This window comes from Hyaena hyaena, unplaced genomic scaffold, assembly GCF_003009895.1.
Source record: "Hyaena hyaena isolate Hyena2069 unplaced genomic scaffold, ASM300989v1 scaffold_103, whole genome shotgun sequence".
NCBI classification, from domain to species: Eukaryota; Metazoa; Chordata; class Mammalia; order Carnivora; family Hyaenidae; genus Hyaena; species Hyaena hyaena.
Genome location: NW_024080735.1, coordinates 2423001 through 2440836, shown reverse-complemented (window position 1 = coordinate 2440836; position 17836 = coordinate 2423001). Strand labels below are relative to the sequence as shown.

The window sequence follows — 17836 nt, the reverse complement described above, 5'->3', positions numbered from 1 at the left end:
GGGGGGGCTGAGGCAGGGCCCCAGGGCTCGTGCTTGCGCTCGGGTGGGAGGAACCCCGGGGTGGCTCTCGGAACGGTCCCCTCAGCTGTCGGGAGAGGCACCCGCCCCGCTGTGAGCTCCTGGTTCTAAGTAGGAGAAATAAATCCCCAAGATTTGTAGAATCAGGGGCCTTTGGAGAGTGTTGTGTACTTTCCTGCCCCCCGCGAGGTCGCAATCAGGCCACAGTTAGTGGGTCTGGGGGAAAGTTCATGATGCTCAGAGTCAGAGCGGGGACTCGTGTTTCCTGCAAGTGCGGGAGGCCGGCTTCCAGAATGTCGAAGAATCTTCCTCTTCCTTCCTCCCTTTCTCCCTCCCTTCTTCCCTCCCTTCCTTCCTCCCTTCTTTCCTCTCCTTTTCTTTCTCCTTTCTCTCTCTCTATCTCCACCTAACATGGGGCTCGAACTCATGACCCCGAGATCCAGAGTCGCAGGCTCTGCTGACCGAGCCAGCCAGGTGCCCCGCGAATCCACGTCTTACTCCCAGGGATTCCCAACTTGGTTTTGGGACCAGCTTAGGAGGATTTTAGGTTCTCAAGGAGTGTCACAAAAATCTCAAAGCAAGAGGCATTCATACTGTGACTACCCACAAGGTTGGGGGGCGCTGGGAAGAGGTTGTTGGCTAAAGCTGAGGCCTTGGTTGGGGCAGCTCTGAAAAGACTGGACAGCTGGTCCCTGAGACCTCCCCCCGCCCCCGGTGTGGCCCTGGAACTAAGTGTCTTGTTTGTCTGCAGACAAAGATCCTTACAGCTTTGGAAGGACGACCATCGCAAACCTGCAGACAGAGTGAGTGTGGGGCGAGGGCTGCAGGGGTGTGGATGGGCGGGTGGGGGGAGAAGGCAGGCTCCCCGCAGGGTCCAGAGTGAGCGGGAAGGGGGTGTCTGAGAGCCTCTCCGCAGTTCACACGGCTGCTGGGCTGTGGGGACGGACGCGCCTCAGGAAGGTGGCGGTGGGTTTCAGGAAACACAGAGCCCCCCCCCCACCCTCCCCGCGAGGGACCGGGCCCTGATGGCCGGCGGTGTCCCCGTTCAGCAATGACCTCCTGTGGCTGCACACCATCTTCGCTGTCGTCTACCTTCTCCTCACCGTGGCCTTCATGAGGCACCACACCCGGTCCATCCAGTACCAGGAGGAGAGCACGGTGAGCAGGGCGGGGCGGGGGGTGTGGGGGGTGGTCACAGGTGGGCCCGAGCAGAGTGGAGCCGGGACACGGGAGCCGTGTGCTTGAAGAGGCCTCTGCGGAAGCCGGCTGGCGTGTTTGCACTGAGTTGACTTCGGCTTTTCATTCATGCATTTGTTTGTTCATTTGTTATTTTTAAAGTTTTTATCTATTTTTGAGAGAAAGACAGCACCAGCAGGAGAGGGGCAGAGAGAGGATCCCAGGCTCCACACTGTCAGCACAGAGCCCAGCGTGGGGCTTGATCCCATGAACCATGAGATTGTGACCTGAGCTGAAACCAAGAGTTGGTGCTTAACTAACTGACTGAGCCACCCAGGTGCCTGGCATTAGCTTTTAAATTTTTTTTCTGATTATTGGGGAGCCTGGGGGCTCAGTCGGTTGAGCGTCCAACTTCGGGTCAGGTCATGATCTCACGGTTCGTGAGTTCAAGCCCCGCATCGGGCTCTGTGCTGACAACCAGCTCAGAGCCTGGAGCCTCCTTTGGATTCTGTGTCTCCCTCCCTCTCTGCCTCTCCCCTGCTCTCTTTCAAAAATAAATATGCATTAAAATTTTTTTTTAAAATTTGTATTTTATTTATTCTGAGAGAGAGAAAGAGAGAGGCAAGCATGAGCAGGGAAGGGTCAGAGAGAGGGAGACACAGAATCTGAAGCAGGCTTCAGGCTCTGAGCTGTCAGCACAGAGCCTGACGCAGGGCTTGAACCCACAAACTGTGAGATCATGACCTGAGCCGAAGTCGGACACTTAATTGACTGAGCCACCCAGGCGCCCCTAAAATTTTTTTTGTGGGGTTTGGGCTTGTAGTTACTGATTCCAGAAGTTTCAGGTTAAGAGCAGCTTCCTGGCTTTGCAGCCCACAGCCTGATGGGGGCGCTTCTGCTAGTTCGTCCCAGGCTTGGGTCCTCCTCTGGTCTGTGGCCCAAATCGGCGTCACTCTCTCTGGTTCCTTCTCAGTCTCCTGATGCGCAGCTCCCGAGGGTTGCTTTGGAGACATGTTCTGTGCAGCCTGCATGATGTGTGAAGAACACTCTTTCGGGCTCTACCCGGGGAGCCCCGGCCCCTTCTGAGCTCTCACTGTGTTCTGGGGGGCAGGGGAGGGGAGGGGAGGGGAGGGCTGGAACAGGGTGCAAACCTCGCCTGGCTGCGGCCTGCCCTGCCCTGGGGTGACTTTTCTCCCGGGTGTGCGTCCCTGGCAGGTGAGGCGGACCTTGTTCATCACAGGACTCCCCAGAGGCAGCACAAAGGAGACTGTGGAGACCCACTTCCGGTGAGCAGGGCTGTGGCAGGTGCTTAGGCGAGCGCTCTGCCTTCTTCCTGGGCGCTGGGACACATTGAGAAGGGCCTGGCCTGGCCTCGAGAGCGTAGAACAGCTGCCGTGCGCCGGCTCTGCCGTGGGAGGGTTCTAGAAGGCTGGGGCGGCCTGTAGAGCCGCCACGGCCGCCCCGGGAGACCACAGCAGCTGCGCTGCGGGGCGGGGTGTAGGTGCAGAGAAATCCTGAGAGCGGCGGAGGAAGGTGATGTGCCCCGAGGCGGGGGGCCTGGGGCTGGGCGCCCGCAGCACCCGCACCCGGCAGTCCTGGTGGAGGCGGGGGAAGGGCTTTCCTGGGGGGGAAGGAAGTGTGTGCGGTTCCCTGGATGCAGGGTGGGGATGGAGCATCAGGAGGGGGGGAGAGCAGGTACAGAGGCCCCAGGAACCTGGGCCGGAGAGCTTGCCCCCCCACACCCCCCCCCACTCCCCCCCGGCAGGCGAGCCCAGGTTTCAGTGTGAACGCTCGCTCTCCTTACCAGTCCGGCAGCCGCTAACGAGTGGCCCGGGCTGGGGGGTGACCGCGGTGTAACTCGGTGCTACTTGTGAAGAGCGCTTGCTAAGCGAGTGATTCGTATGAGCAGAGATGTAGACTGCGTGTTTACGCTTCATCACTTCCACGTGTTTTATGTGCAAACCCTGGATCCTGGGATCCTTTTTCTCTGCTCCTTGAAAGAGCCGCCTGCCCGGCAACGTTTGGAGACAGTTGTCCCGTTTAACGAATACCCTTAGAGACAGAAGAAAAGTCCCTCCTCCCCATGCAGACCCTGGCTTGTTCTGTTTTCGGAGGCCTGCGGCACACGGTTGCGATTCCTGCGGACTTGTCCGCAGACTCTCTCTCTCTTTCTCACTAAGATGCGAGTCCGGCTCTGCTCCCAGTGCCTACAATGGTGCCGGGCACATAGCAGATGGGGATTTACACGATCCAGGACCTGCTGGGGGCAGAGTGCCCGAGTTTCTGAGTCTGGTGGGGAGGGAGCATCATACGGTGGGCGGTGCCTGGATTCACATCTTGGCTCCGACAGCCTCTTGCTGTGTGACCTTGGGCACAAGTGCTTACCCTCTCTGGCCCTTACATTCCTCGTCTGTACAATGGGGGCAGACCTCCGGGTTATGATGAGGACTGCACTGTGATACCGTAGTAGCACCCGGCCAGGAGCGAGTCTTCACACAGCACACTCACAGCACACTCGCTGCGGTTGCTCATACGAGCGTGGATGTGCTCTGGGCTGCGAGCCCTGTGCGTTCATTAAACCCGAAGGGTCTGTGATCTTCAGAAGGGCCACACGCCAGATAGGATTTCCGGATGGTCCCAGGTAGATGTGAGCCAGAGCAGACCCACTCTGGGTGGGTGGAGGAGGTAACGAACCCTGTTCATCTTCCCCCAGACGCACCGCTGGTTTACAGCCAAGTGGGGATGGGCCTGTCTGGTTCGGGCAATCGCTTTCACGCTGTTAAAAAAGCCCTCTTTGTAGTAAATTTCAAAATTCTGCCCTTTGTGAAAAGACAAAAGTAAGGAGGTCTCTGGGGGTACAAAAAAATCCCCTTGGGGATTTGGGGGGGTGTCTCTCCTGCCTGGGGTGGTTCCTCTTTTCCAACGGCTCCCCTGTGCCCAGGGACGCGTACCCCACGTGTGAGGTGGTGGACGTCCAGTTGTGCCACAACGTGGCCAGGCTGATGGACCTATGCAAGGAGAGGTAAGCGGGGCCGGCTGGGGTCTCCCCCCCCGCAGGCCGCCCGCCCCCCTTCCTGGCTGCTGGCCGGCTCTGGGCGGACCCCCCCCCCCACCCGCAGGGAAGGCAGGAGGGGGCCTCTGCCCCTTTCTTGTTCCCATAGTTGGACTCCCGAGGCGCCTGGGGGGCTTGGTCAGTTAAGTGTCCGACTCTTGGTTTTGTGTCAGGTCACAATCTCACAGTTCGTGAGTTTGAGATCCTGCCTGGGATTCTCTGTCTCCCTCGCTCTCTGCTTCTCCCCGGCTTGTGCACATGCTCTCTCTCAAAATAAACAAACTTAAAAAAAAGAAAGCTGAGCTCCTGGGCCTGGTGGTGATGGGCAGTTGGCCGGTGGGTGTGGGGTCTGCACCGCAGGGCTGTTGGGAGTCTGACGGCTGTTCCGGCCCCCTACCCCCCATCCTGCAGGAAGAAGACGGAGAAGAGCCTGACCTATTACATGAACCTGCGGGCGAAGACGGGCCGGTGGACCCTCATCAACCCCAAGCCCTGCGGCCAGTTCTGTTGCTGTGAAGTGCCGGGGTGCGAGTGGGTGAGGGCACCCCCCCCTCTGCAGGAGTGCCCCGGGGTCCCTGCCACCCACACAGGGCCCGTGGTCACCATGGGGCGTGTCCTCAGGAGGATGCTGTCTCCTACTACACGCGCATGAGGGACAGGCTCCAGGAGAGGATCGCAGAGGAGGAGCGCCGGGTCCAGGAGCAGCCCCTGGGGATGGCCTTCGTCACCTTCCGGGAGAAGTCCATGGCCACCTAGTGAGTGTGGCACGTCCGGGCCCTTTCTCGGCTGACTCCCCGTCCTCCTCCAGACGAGGAATCCACCCCTGGGATTGGCTGTGATGCCGCCCTCTTACAGATGTCCACTCTGGACTGCGGATCTTCTGTGCCCGGGCCTCCCGTCGTCATGCAGATGCACAGACCCCGGGCACTGGGGGTCTCCCTGCTGCAGAGCCGGGCCCGGGGCAGGGGTGGGAGCGCACATGGGCGCCAGCACAGGGCTCTAGCTCCTGGAGCAGCAGCGTTGTGCCTGGGGACTCAGTGTCGTCTCACCTTGGGAGCAGCAGGGCCTGGGGGTGGGGAACGCAGGTGGTCACACTCTGTCCCCGCCCCCTCTGTGGGCACCACCCCCTCCTCCACCCCATCTGCGGGCATCACCATCCAGGAATGGTCTCCTGCAGTGAGGCCCGAAGCAGGAGGGGCCTGTGGAAAGAGGGCTTTCTGAGGCAGGAGTGAGGGGTGTGGAGAGGTGACAGTCCAGGGGGCTGTCCTAGGGGGCTCCTGGGTGTCAGGGTGGCAAGAGGTGAGGACCAGTGAGGCCCTGGCCTGGCCACATGGTGTGCCCGCAGCCCCAGCCTGCTGGGCAGCCAGAGGGGGCGGTGGCGCGGGGATGAGCCGTGGGTCCCGGCCGAGTGCGGACAGGAGCCGGTGAGCCTCGAGCCTCGGTGTCCTGATCCTGAAGCAGAAGTGGCCCCCGGCTCCCGGCTGGTTCTGGGGATGAGACAAAACCCTGCGCGCGGTGCCAGGTGCTGCTGGTGGTAAACTGCTGATAGAGCTCCGGTCCTGGGCCCCGCGCTCCTTGCCAGTCCTCTCTGTCCCGGCGTGTGGGGCCCCGGCCACTTCTGTCTTGCTTCCCACCAGCATCCTCAAAGACTTCAACGCCTGCAAGTGCCAGGGCCTTCGGTGCAGAGGCGAGCCCCAGCCGTCCTCCCGCGGCGCGGAGCTCCGGGTCTCCCAGTGGACCGTGGCCTTTGCCGCGTACCCCGAGGACATCTGCTGGTGAGGGCCCGGAAGGGGGCGGGGGGAGGGCCCGGGATCTGGAAGCACAGGCGCGACCTGGCCTTCATCGCCCCCCTCTTCCCCACCCCCTCGCCACTGCTCCTGGCTCCGCTCTGGCCCTGGGGTGGGGGGTGGGGGGCGAATATTATTTTTATTCTAGGAGAGAGAGAGAGCGTGAGCAGGGGAGGGTCAGAGAGAGAGGGAGTCACAGACTGAAACAGGCTCCAGGCTCTGAGCTGGCAGTCAGCACAGAGCCCGATGCGGGGCTTGAACCCACGAACTGCGAGATCATGACCTAAGCGAAAGTCGGACGCTTAACTGACTAAGCCACCTAGGCGCCCCTCAACTTAACTTTAATAATCACTCTTTATGTATCAAAAACTTATCATTTTAACACTCAGTTACTTTTTAGCAAAACTGTTTATCTTTTTCATACTTAGTAGCTCTGAACTCCAGCGGGTATGTTCCCTGGGTTCTGGGTCAGCTGTCAGCCACCTGTCCCACCTGGGGACACTCTGCTGAGTGTGGCCATGTCCATAGGGGCCATCGGCAAGCCTCGAGCATGATGCGGGGAGTGAGGGGGGGCCCAGCAGAGGCCCCGGCGTGGCCGGCTCAGCCCCCTGCCCAGAGCGAGCTTTGGGAGCTCGTCCCCGTGGCTCTGAGTTGGCTTCCGACAGTTCTGCTCCTCGGTTCGCAGGGCTCAGCAGATGTGGGGGCAGTGTGCCGGGTGGCTCTCGGGGTGAGAGGCCTGGGCACTGCTGTCCCCTCCCTCCCTTCCCCTACGTGCATCCAGCCCCCTACCCTGCGTCGCTAGTCACCAGGCCTTGCGGATGTGGCTGTGCCAGAGCCTCATTCCGTCTGGGTGATCACGGCCTCTCTGGTGGGATCTGGCCCCCAGGCTGGGGCTGCGGCACCGCGTCAGCGGTGAATAACTTGCTTTCCCTCTGAGCTCAGAGGGACCCGGGACTTGACCTTGCTGGAGCCGAAGGTCAGTACAGAGCTCTTGCCTGTACTCCTGGGGTCCAAAGGAGCCTCCGTCTGGTCTCTTGCTGTGCCTGGATGTGACCTGCTGTCCCGCCCACACGGCGGGGGGTGGGGGGGCACGGGGCGTGGCCAGCAGCCTCCAGGCTCATGTCCTCCCTTCTGCAGGAAGAACCTCTCCATCCAGGGTGTCCGCTGGTGGCTCCAGTGGTTGGGCATCAACTTCACTCTCTTCGTGGGGCTGTTCTTCCTGACCACGCCCTCCATCATCCTGTCCACCATAGACAAGTTCAACGTCACCAAACCCATCCGAGAGCTCAACGTGAGTGACTGTTCCACGAGCCCATCCCACGAGGCTGTGGACGAGAAGGCGTGGTGGGTGGTGTGGAGCCCAGGGACGTGGGGGCTCCACCGGGAACCGTGTCCCTCACTCACGTCTGTGCCTTGAAGCCTTAAGCAGGCATGGCCACGTGTATTACACGGGCTCTGTGTACGTGAGTGTGTGTGCGTGTGTGTGTGTTTACGGAATCAACCTAAACGTTTGACGGTAGGGGCGTGTGCGTTGAACGGCATCTATTGCATCTGATGGAACGTTAAGTGTCTGTTACCAAAATCGCATGGACCCGGTGGCGGCCTGGGGCTTACAAAGCAGAATGTGGGCTTGTTTCTGAGAAATGGTTGTGGAGAAACCAGTGCACCAGTGAAACGCGTGTGCGGTGGGTACCGCAGGAAGCGGGTGGGAGAGAACGGCAAGAGCTTGGCGGACGGGTGGAGGCATGGGATTGCTCCTTTACGTTTCAGTGTCTGATAAGCTTGGTATGAAGTCACTGGTTCTAGAGAGGCAACAAATGATTTTTTTTATTTTTTATTTTATTATGTTTTAAATTTATTTCTGAGAGAGGAGAGAGACCGCAGGAGCAGGGGAGGGTTAGAGAGAGGGAGACACAGAATCTGAAGCAGCTCCAGGCTCTGAGCTGTCAGCACAGAGCCCAACGCGGGGCTCGAACCCATGAACTGTGAGATCATGATCTGAGCCAAAGTTGGATGCTTAACTGAGCCACCCAGGTGCCCCAACAAATGATTTTTTTAAATCTTAGAGAACAGCTACACACTTCCCGAATTGGTCTCTACTTAGAAAGATAGGTTTCCCCAGGGCGCCAGGGGACACAGTCGATTAAGCATCTGACTCTTGGTTTCTTTTGGCTCAGGTTGTGATTTCACGGTTTGTGGGTTCGAGCCCCATGTTGTGCTCTGTGCTGACAGCTCAGAGCCTGCTTGGGATTCTCTCTCCCCTTCTCTTTGGATCCCTCCCCTGCTCGCTTGCTCTTTCAAAATAAGTAAACTTAAAAATTTATAAAGATATTGGTGTCCCCTAATTGGCTTTGCTGAAATATCACCAAAAATCTTTTTTCTTTTCTCCAGTTCCACTTGACATTTAGTCAGCCACATTCAGGGAAAGTGTGCAGGGCTGGAAGGTGTGAGGTTTGCCCCCCCCCCCGCCCCCGTGCCATTCCCCAGCTGATGAATGCCAAACCTTGGGTTTTCATCCAAAAGTTGGGGCAAAAGCTTTTGAACCTGCCTTATACTCACAGAGCTCTGGTGGAGGGCAACCAGACAAGCCGATGTGTGGTCCAGGCTCTTTTACCCGATTCGGTGTATAATAAATACACGGGACACATTAAGCAATTTTGTTTATATTTAAAGCACGTAAATGTTCACGCCTTTGCCAGTCTTTGGATGTATGGCCAAGGCCTGGTCTTTTGAGGGAGGGTCAGCTGAGTGGAGCCCCTTTGTTGATTGTCCCGAAACCAGTTTTGATTTCACAGAGCAAAGCCAGGATCCGCAGATACTTACAAATCTGTGCCGAGTACAGGACCCTCCTGGTGCCCCATTTCCTCTGTGTTCTGCAGTTCATTTACTCTCTGCTAATTCAATAATATTAAAAAAAGTTTTTATGTTTTATGTTTATTTTATTTTTGAGAGAGAGAAAGAGTGCACTTGGGGGAGGGCAGAGAGGGAGACACAGAATCTGAAGCAGGCTCTGGGCTCCGAGCTGTCAGCACAGGGCCCAACGTGGGGCTCAAACTCACAAACCGTGAGATTGTGATCTGAACCGAAGTCAGATGCTTAACCGACTGAGCCCCTCCAGGTGCCCCATAATTCAGTAGCATTTTGTAGAAGTCGGCCTTTATCAAGTCTTTCTGAAATATGCAGCTTTTTTTTTAAATGCCCATTTTATCGGGGAAGGCGGTCAGCTCGTGTGATGCCTGTAGAGGGTGCTTCGGGCACGGGTGGGATTAGGTCACTGCCGGGTGGAGGGAGCTGAGCGGGCAGGCCGCTGCCCGGGGCGGCCCTGGCTTCTGTGTTCCCTCTTCCCTTGGCGTCCACCTTCGGCTTTGTGTCGGGGAGCCGGCCGGGGGTGGGGGCGACCGCTCGGCAGTGAGGCAGGTGGACGTCAGTTGTGTGTGAAGTTGCTTCCTTTGCTCTGACGAGCTGTGCTGACATCACGGGCTGGGCTGGTCTATTCGGCCAACGTTACGGAACACCTGCTCTGTGTGGGCACAGCGTCGGCTCGGGGCGGGGGCAAGGCAAGGGCGACGGGGGGCTTGCGGAGCCGCCGTGACAGCAGGTGGTGGCCTCCGAGCCCCCGTGGCCACGGCCCCCCAACCTGCGGCTCTGTGGCCCGTGTTTTCCAGGACCCGATCATCAGTCAGTTCTTCCCGACCCTCCTTCTGTGGTCTTTCTCGGCCCTGCTGCCCACCATTGTCTACTACTCCACGCTGCTGGAGTCGCACTGGACCAAGTGAGTGAGGGCGCTGTGCCCGACGGCCCCGCCCCAGGGCAGTGGGCGCCCAGCAGGGGCCCCGGGGGAGGGACGGGGGCGGGGAGGGCTCACCTCTGCCTCCCTGCAGGTCGGGAGAAAACCAGATCATGATGTCCAAGGTCTACATCTTCCTGACCTTCATGGTGCTGATCCTGCCCTCCCTCGGCCTCACCAGGTACCTGTCACCGCCTGCTGCCCCAAGTTCCAGTCAGGGTCTGGACCACTCTGTCCCCAGGGTCGCGGACATGGCTTTAGAGGATGCAGACCCCTGATGACACTTAAGCGGGTGCCTTCTGCTCGGGGTACAGGTGGGGGGGCTCATGGATTGTTCTGGAGATGCGGTCCTTCTTATTAAAAAGAAGCTTGAAGACAAAATTTCTGCCCCGGGGGAGGGTGAGTCACACTGTGTTTAAGGGTTGGGAGCAGGTCCTGGGCGGGACCTCACACGAGGAATGTCGACCTTGATGGTCAGCCTGCTGGTGAGAGCAGGAAACGATGAAAACGGGTAGTGATCGCCTGGAGGCTTGGACGCAAACTCTTACGGGATTCATATTTCTTCCAGTCTGGACTTTTTTTTCCGGTGGCTCTTTGACAAAACTTCCTCAGAAGCGTCTGTCAGGCTGGAGTGAGTATCAGCTCTGTTTTGGAGCCGCGGTCCTGGGGACAGGTCCCACGGGGGCTCGGCTGTGGCTGCGCTGGGTCGGGGGTGCAGTGTCTGTGCCCAGCACAGTCTCCTCCTGAGGCCATCGGGCTCGGGGTTTTCGCGGCACCTGGCAGGGTGAGGCCGCTCCGTGGGAGCTGACCTGCTTTGTGCCACACATGCAGCAGTGAGATTAATCTTTTAGTCTGAAACTTAATTAGTGGCAGTTTTGTTCATTCTTGGAAACTTACTTACTGAGAATGGGGCTGCGAGGAGAGAAGGAGCCTGTGAGTCTCAGCGGTGCTGGCCGAGGGGTGGGAACGACCGTGCGCTGTGCGGCTGGGCCTGGGCACTGTTTACCCCAGGAGAATGGGATTAAACTTGTCTCTGGGGTGTGTCCCGTGTTTTCCCACTGAGTGGTCCTTGTTGTGCCAAATGCTTCTTCTTTTTTTTTTTTTTTTTTAAATGTTTTTATTTATTTCTGAGAGAGAGCATGAGCAGAGGAGGGTCAGAGAGAGAAGAGAGGGAGACACAGAATCTGAAGCAGGCTCCAGGCTCTGAGATGTCAGCACAGAGCCCAATGTGGGTCTCGAACCCACGAACCGTGAGATCATGACCTGAGCTGAAGTCGGGTGCTTAATTGACTGAGCCACTCAGGCGCCCTGCTTTCCTCTTTTTCTCATTTAACCTTTACAGCAAGCTGTAGGGTAGACACTGTTATTTCTCCATTTTACAGATGGGGAGACTGAGGCTCAGAGATGTTGAGTAGCTTGCCCTGGGATACCCAGCTCCTTAGCGCAGCCGAAGCCCTGACTGTGCCACCCTTTGGGCTCTAATACAGGTCCTAAGCCTGGGCAGTGACTTGTCCAAACCAGGGTTGGTAGGAAGGGTGGCTGTGTTTCCCGGGAAGATTAGACTGAATTATTCCATGTGGTTCTTGCTGGTCAGACTGAGGGCTTGTGGGCTGGCGGCCCCAGGTGGACTCAGCTCTGCCAGCTGCCATCTGGGTTGGATGGTGGCTTCCAGATGGCCAGATCTGGTTCCATGCTCGGCCTCATCTTCGAGAACCGTCAGCCTCGCCTTCCTCTGTGAAGGCTCGGGGACGCCCCTATCCCCATTCTCCCACTGGAGGCGTGTCGTTCCCAACCCCCCTGGCGGGTTCTCCTGCGTTTCCCCCGATGTCAGCGGCCCCGTGCTTAGTGACCTCAGCTGGCCCCTGGCCCTGCACCCCTGCGGCCCCTGGCCCTGCACCCCTGTGGCCCCCGGCCCCCGCGCCCCTGCGCCCAGGTCTGCCCACGGCGGTTCTGCTGCACCTGGTCCAGCAGCACATCTCCTGGCCACCCCTGGCACTCCCGCCACCCCCACCACCCCTGCGTGGCCCCAGCCCTCCCCGCACGCGTGCCCTCCTCTCCCTGGCCTGTGGCCCCCTGCCCTTCAGTGCCCGCCGCCTGCAGCTCTCTGCCCGGGTTCCGGACGCTTGTCCTCGCCCTCCTGCTCCGCTCGTACAGATGTCACCTCCTTAGGCCTCTCTGGTGGCCCTGTGACAGGGTCAACGTCGTCCCTCCCCTGCTCTGGTTCCTCCAAACACATCTCGTATCTGGCACACCGTGTGTCCTCTTCACTAGGATACAGGCCCCCACAGGGGTGGGGGGGCAGGGGCAGGGACAGAGGCAGGGGCAGGAATGGGGCAGGGGCGGGGCAGGGGTTGGGCAGGGCAGAGGAGGGGTAGGGCGGGGCAGGACCAGGGGCAGGGCAGGGGCCGGGCCCCCCTTCTACTCTCTGAGCCGAGAACACAGAGCGGGTGTCCACATGCCCTGCAGGGGCTCCGCTCCCACCCCACTGAGCGCCCCTTCCGGGCGGGAAAGAGGCTCACGGCCCGGCCGCCCGCAGGTGCGTCTTCCTGCCTGACCAGGGCGCCTTCTTCGTGAACTACGTCATCGCCTCGGCCTTCATCGGCAACGGCATGGAGCTGCTGCGGCTGCCCGGCCTGGTGCTGTACACCTGCCGCATGGTCACGGCCAAGACGGCGGCCGACCGCCGGAACATCAAGCAGGTACCCCCCCACCCCCGCCACGGGGCCGGCGGTCACCCAGGGGGCGCGCCAGGGCCTGACCCAAAGCCTGGGGGGAGCACTCTGCGTCTGTCCTCTGCGCCCTCCGGGGCTTTCGGGCCTGCTGCATAGACATGATTGGAGCAAGAGAAACACTGAGCGAACGCGAATCCTTTACCCCAGGGGGCCTGGGTGTGAGCCTAGTGGGGCTGGGGAGGTCTGTGCAGACAGGACCCCAGGCCGGGGCGCAGCCAGGCGCCCCCCGTTTCCAGAGTCCTCTGCTCACGGCCCCGATGGCGCACGGGCGACTTCTGGAGCGAGCCCCCAGCTCCACCACCTCCTTCCAGAACCAGGCCTTCCAGTACGAGTTCGGAGCCATGTACGCGTGGATGCTGTGCATCTTCACCGTCATCATGGCCTACAGCATCACCTGCCCCGTCATCGCTCCGTTCGGTGAGTGGGGGGGCCGGGGAGGGGGGCTGAGCCCATGGAGCCCCGCACACCCAGGACTTCCTGCAGCCACCCTGTTGCCAGCATCTGGCAGCTACCGCCTGGCTCTCAGGTGACGAGTGGGTGCGCTCCACTGGGTGTCGCACATACCGCTCAAATGGTCCAACGAGGCATGTCTCGTTTGCGTCCCCTTTTCACACTCAGTGTGACGTGAGTGAGGAGTAGACCTAGGGTTTGAGCTGAGGACTGTTTGACTTTAAATCTGAGGTCTTGCAACTAAGGTAAACATTAGGAACTGCAGACAGATGGAAGATTCTAGAAGGAAATAGAACACCCAGCAGACTGTTGGCAACGACAGCTGAGGTTTAGGGGTGGGAGGAGGTTTTAGTTTTCTGTTTACTCTTGAACTATTTAAAAACATCAACAGTATTACTTTCTTTTTTTAATGTTTATTTTTTTTTTGAAGACAGAGCATGAGTGGGGGATGGGCAGAGAGAGAGGGGGATACAGAATCTGAAGCAGGCTTCAGGCTCTGAGCTGTCAACACAGAGCCTGACGCAGGGCTTGAACCCACAAACTACGAGATCATGACCTGAGTTGAAGTTGGACGCTTAACCGACTGAGCCCCCCAGGTGCCCCAACAGTATCACTCTTTAAAAACAAAACAGGGGCACCTGCCTGGCTCTGTCGGTGGAGTGTGTGCCTCTTGATCTCAGGTGTTGAGTTCAAGCCCCATGGTGGCTATAGAGATGACTTAACAATAAAACCTTAAAAAATAAAAAATAAAAACAAACCCATTTTTTAGAGAACATGACATGATAGAAGCACATGCACCTTCTGGGCCAGGACCCTGGGGCACCTGCTGACTGCTGAGTGCAGAGGGTCAGCTGGGGCTGGGAAGGGACGGATGGATGGTGGGGGGCTCCCGTGGGAGGGCCCCGGGGAGAAGTCGGGGCCCGGCATCGACGGACAAAGTAGCTTCTTTCTGCAAAATGATCCTAGAATTTCTGTTTTCCAGGGACAGAATCACAGCCACCTTTACTCCTTGGGGTCAGGGGGAAGCCAGGAGCGGGGAGGGGAGAGAGCGAGCGAGCACACACAAGCAGTCATGATGTGCATTAAGCCCCACTTTGCCTTCGTGTAGTCAGATGGCAGACCCGGCCCAGGATCCACGGACAAATCGCTACCGCCAGGGGGAGGGGGAGAGGGGAGGGAGGGGGAGGGGGAGAGGGGAGGGAGGGGGATGGGGGAGGGGGAGAGGGGAGGGAGGGGCCCAGGTGGCCTTGCGCCCCCCCGCCCCCCCCCCGGGCTTGCCACTCACACCCCATCTCTGCAGGCCTCATCTACATCCTGCTCAAGCACCTGGTGGATCGGCACAACCTCTACTTTGCCTACCTCCCAGCCAAGCTGGACAAGAGGACCCACTTAGCGGCCGTCAACCAGGCCTTGGCCGCCCCCATCTTGTGCCTCTTCTGGCTCTATTTCTTCTCCTTCCTGCGCCTGGGTGAGGAGGGGCCCTCGGACCAGGGCGGGGCGGACCGGGCCCTCGGCCTCCTACTTCCGCGCCCACGCCAGCCATTCAAACAGCATCCGACTTGGTGTCCAGTCAGAACGCGGTACCCAGGGTGGGGGCTGGGTGGGGACAGCAGGACAACCCGGTTTCTGAGCCCGTGTGACCCTGGTGGAGGCCACGTGGCTCGAGGAGCCTTAGGGAGGCAGGCCCTTTGTGAGCTCCGCAGGGGCCGAGGAGCAGGGCGGGTCCAGATTGCGCCTGGGGGAGGGGGGAGGAGGTAGGCGCTTGCAGGATGAAAAACAGACACTCTGCGGCAAAAGAAAAAGGCAGAGGGGACGCGACGGCGCCAGGGGCGTGGGGGGGCCTCCGTCCCGCCTGGCCCAGGACGCTGGAGCCCTGAGGGAGCTGAAAGCAAGTTGGCCCGTGCCATGGGCTTGGTGTCCCAGTGCCTGAAATCCGACCAGGGGCCGCGCCAGTGGGTCCCCCTGCTTCCGCCTACGAAGATACCATCCCAGCTGGCGGGGGGGGGAGGGGGGGCTCTTCTCTTTCCTTTCTGCTGGAGGGGGAGGCCACGCATGGTTCCTGTGCCAGACGTGGCCCCTCGTCCCCCACCAAGGCTGGCGTCCCTGTGTCCCCAGGTGTGAAGGCCCCCCTCACCCTGTTCACCTTCCTGGTCGTGCTGCTCACCATCCTGGTGTGTCTGGCCTACACCTGCTTTGGATGCTTCAAGCACCTCCGCCCTCTCAACTACAAGGTAGGGGCCCCTCGGCCCGGCGCACGGGGGTGGGGGGGGAGAGGGTGGGTGCACTCTTGGCGCCACCACGGCCTCAGCTCCGTGGGGAAGGCCTGGTGCTTGGGCACGCCATGCGGCTTCCTCCCCGCCCCTTCCCTGCGCCGCCGGCCCCATCCCCTGCTCTGCTGGGAGCCTGGCGCCAGCTGGTCCTATTATCCGGGTGTTACTAGTCTTTGTGTTTGGAGGGGGTGCGTCCGGGGGGGTGGCTTTGCTTCTCATTGCGAGTTTCCGCTGTTGTCTGTAGACAGAGGAGTCGGCCGGTGACAGAGGGAGCGAGGCCGAGGCCCACAGGCCACCACCGTTCACGGTGAGTGTCGGTGTCTTCCCCGAGCCACAGGCCGAGCCTCTCATGTCCTGACAGAAGGGCCTTGACCACGTGGCGGCCACGTTTCTGAATTAGAGTCATGCGAGAGAGCATCCCGAGTCCCACGGGCCGCTTCCCCTCTGGTCGCTTATTGCCCACCTCCCTTCTCGGCATGGCTACTGCCTGCTGCGACTGGGTGTGCCAAGGCCCTGTGGCTGAGGAAGCTTGGGCAGGATCGAGGGGTTCAGCAGTGCCTGCTGTGTGAAGCCTCCAAGGTCCTGCTCTGGTCCCAGCCAGAGCCAGGGCGGGGACAGAAACCCCTGTCCTCCGCAGCCTTCTCTCCAGCCGGTGCTGCCTGCCTGGTCAAACACTCTGATGGGCTTGTGTCCTTGGACCAGCCCCAGGGAGAAGGTTCTCAGGGTCACTAGCCAGAAAAGGAGGAGGCAGGCAGATGGATGGCAGAAGTGCCTTTCTCAGCCTGGCTCGGGGGGGGGGGGGGGGGGGGGGGGGGGGGGGGGGGGTGGGGGAGGACTCTGTGCCCGGACCCTGCTCCAAGCGCTCATACCCTCCCCTCCCCTCCCCCCTGCATATGCCGGCAGCCCTACATACCCCGGATTCTGAGCGGCATGTCCTCGGAGAGAACAGTCCTGTCCCCACAGCATCAGCAGACTTATGGCGCCGTCTGTGACATCAGTGGGACTGTCCTAGGGCAGTGTCCGACCCAGGCCCTTGCAGACAGTGACAGCAGCCCAGCTGCCTACCAGGAGGCCTGAGGGCGGCCGGGCCAGGCTCCGAGGAGGGACAGGAGCAGACCCAGGTGGAAAAGCGGCTTGACTCCGGCCCCAGCTAAGCCCAGGACTACTTTGCTCTTGTTTGAAGCACACTTGCTCTGGAGAGATGGACCCAGAAAGGTGCCCCTGCCCTTGGCCGGGGAGGACAGGGCAGGCTGCCACCACGCAGGAGTGTGGCCTTTCTGGTCACAGCAGTGGGAGGGGAGCGGGCGGAGCAATGCGTGCTGGGAACTCTGTGTCTCCAGGTCCCCCCTGCAGCTGAACACCTCCCTGGTGACGTAGCAGGACCACATGTGGGAACGGTGCCCCGCAGCCTGGTTCTGCTGCCCCAGGTACCAGGGAGGACACAGTGGAGGACGTCTCCCCTCCGGGCAGGCACTGCCCACGCTTCCAGGCACACGCTCCGCTAACTGATAACCAAAGAGCCTGTGGCAGCTCTGGAGACCGGGTCGCCGTGCTGGTTGGGGTTCATTCAGGGCACTCCCCTCCTCCCCCTGCCTTTGCGGCATGCAGCCATCTCCCAGCTGTCCGAGGGCTCCGCTGCAGGAGCGGGAAGGGACCGGGTCAGGGCCGGGCTGCATGCACCCTCCACAGTCACACTGTGGTTCCTTGTTTCTGTATCACGTTGCTGGTGACACAGGTTGGGTCAGGGTCACCCTGCAGCAGGCAAGGGCAGGAGGACCACGAATAAAGTGCTCATTCAGCCGGACTACATCTACTGAGGCTGGGGTGGGGGAGCAGTGCCTAGGGCGTCCTGGAGCCAGGGGGAAACGGCGCAGGGCAGTGGAGAGGAGGAGGGGGTGTCTGCCCTTAGCTTGACCATGCACCACCTTTAAGCTGTGATCTTGCCTAGAAGGACAGGTGGCCCCTTGTCCTTTTTTCTTCCCATGCGACAGGGACACGGCTCTGGACACCTGCCAGAATAGCAGCCTCCCACTGCCTCTAGGAGGCACCAGGGGGCCGTGTGTGTGGTGTGGTGTGGTGTGTGTGTGTGTGTGTGGTAGGGGGAAGGGGGGATGGCTCTATCTTGCAGGGATGGGACTGGGGGTGGAGCTCCATCCTGCAGGGGAGGGGCGGGGGGGCTCCATCTTACAGGGGTGAGGCTGGGGGGTGGAGTTCCATCCTGCAGGGATGGGGCTGGAGGGGTGGGCTCTGTCCTGAAGGGGTGGGGCTGGGCTCCATCCTGCAGGGGCAGGGCCAGGAAAACTGCAGGGGCAGTGCTGGAGGGTGTGGGCTCCGTCCTGCAGGGGCGGGGCTGGCGATGGTCCATCCTGCAGGGGTGTGGCATGGCCCAGGGCTCCTTAGACCCCCCCCCCACCCCTGTACCGCCCAGCCTCAGGCCCTGCGCAGTGCTTCCTCTAGGTGCCCAGGACACCCAGCAAGGGTCGAGTGGGGGCTCCCTCCCTACCCCAGACTGCACACCTGCCAGCTCTCCTGGGAGGGGACCCCACGTGGGGCCGAGACAAGCA

General features: G+C 60.4%; 1 protein-coding gene across 3 annotated transcripts in view; it reads left to right on the top strand.

Annotated features, from left to right (window-relative positions):
* The window catches only part of TMEM63A (transmembrane protein 63A), a 26594-nt gene extending 9518 nt beyond the window's left edge, over window positions 1–17076 (top strand). Inside the window, exons 7-23 of one of the 3 annotated variants that reach the window (XM_039235841.1) lie at window positions 770–821; window positions 1068–1176; window positions 2410–2480; window positions 4136–4216; window positions 4658–4781; window positions 4868–5001; window positions 5884–6021; window positions 7171–7324; window positions 9699–9805; window positions 9915–10001; window positions 10389–10451; window positions 12357–12519; window positions 12864–12969; window positions 14303–14470; window positions 15118–15233; window positions 15517–15579; window positions 16176–17076. In XM_039235841.1, coding sequence (XP_039091772.1) covers window positions 770–821; window positions 1068–1176; window positions 2410–2480; window positions 4136–4216; window positions 4658–4781; window positions 4868–5001; window positions 5884–6021; window positions 7171–7324; window positions 9699–9805; window positions 9915–10001; window positions 10389–10451; window positions 12357–12519; window positions 12864–12969; window positions 14303–14470; window positions 15118–15233; window positions 15517–15579; window positions 16176–16349 — 1910 coding nt within the window. In that variant the 3' untranslated portion in view covers window positions 16350–17076. Of the gene's footprint in view, window positions 1–769; window positions 822–1067; window positions 1177–2409; window positions 2481–4135; window positions 4217–4657; window positions 4782–4867; window positions 5002–5883; window positions 6022–7170; window positions 7325–9698; window positions 9806–9914; window positions 10002–10388; window positions 10452–12356; window positions 12520–12863; window positions 12970–14302; window positions 14955–15117; window positions 15234–15516; window positions 15580–16172 lie in introns of those variants that run through there. The other 2 variants (XM_039235840.1, XR_005528998.1) reach the window with 2 other exon arrangements.
* Window positions 17077–17836: the final 760 nt, after the last annotated feature.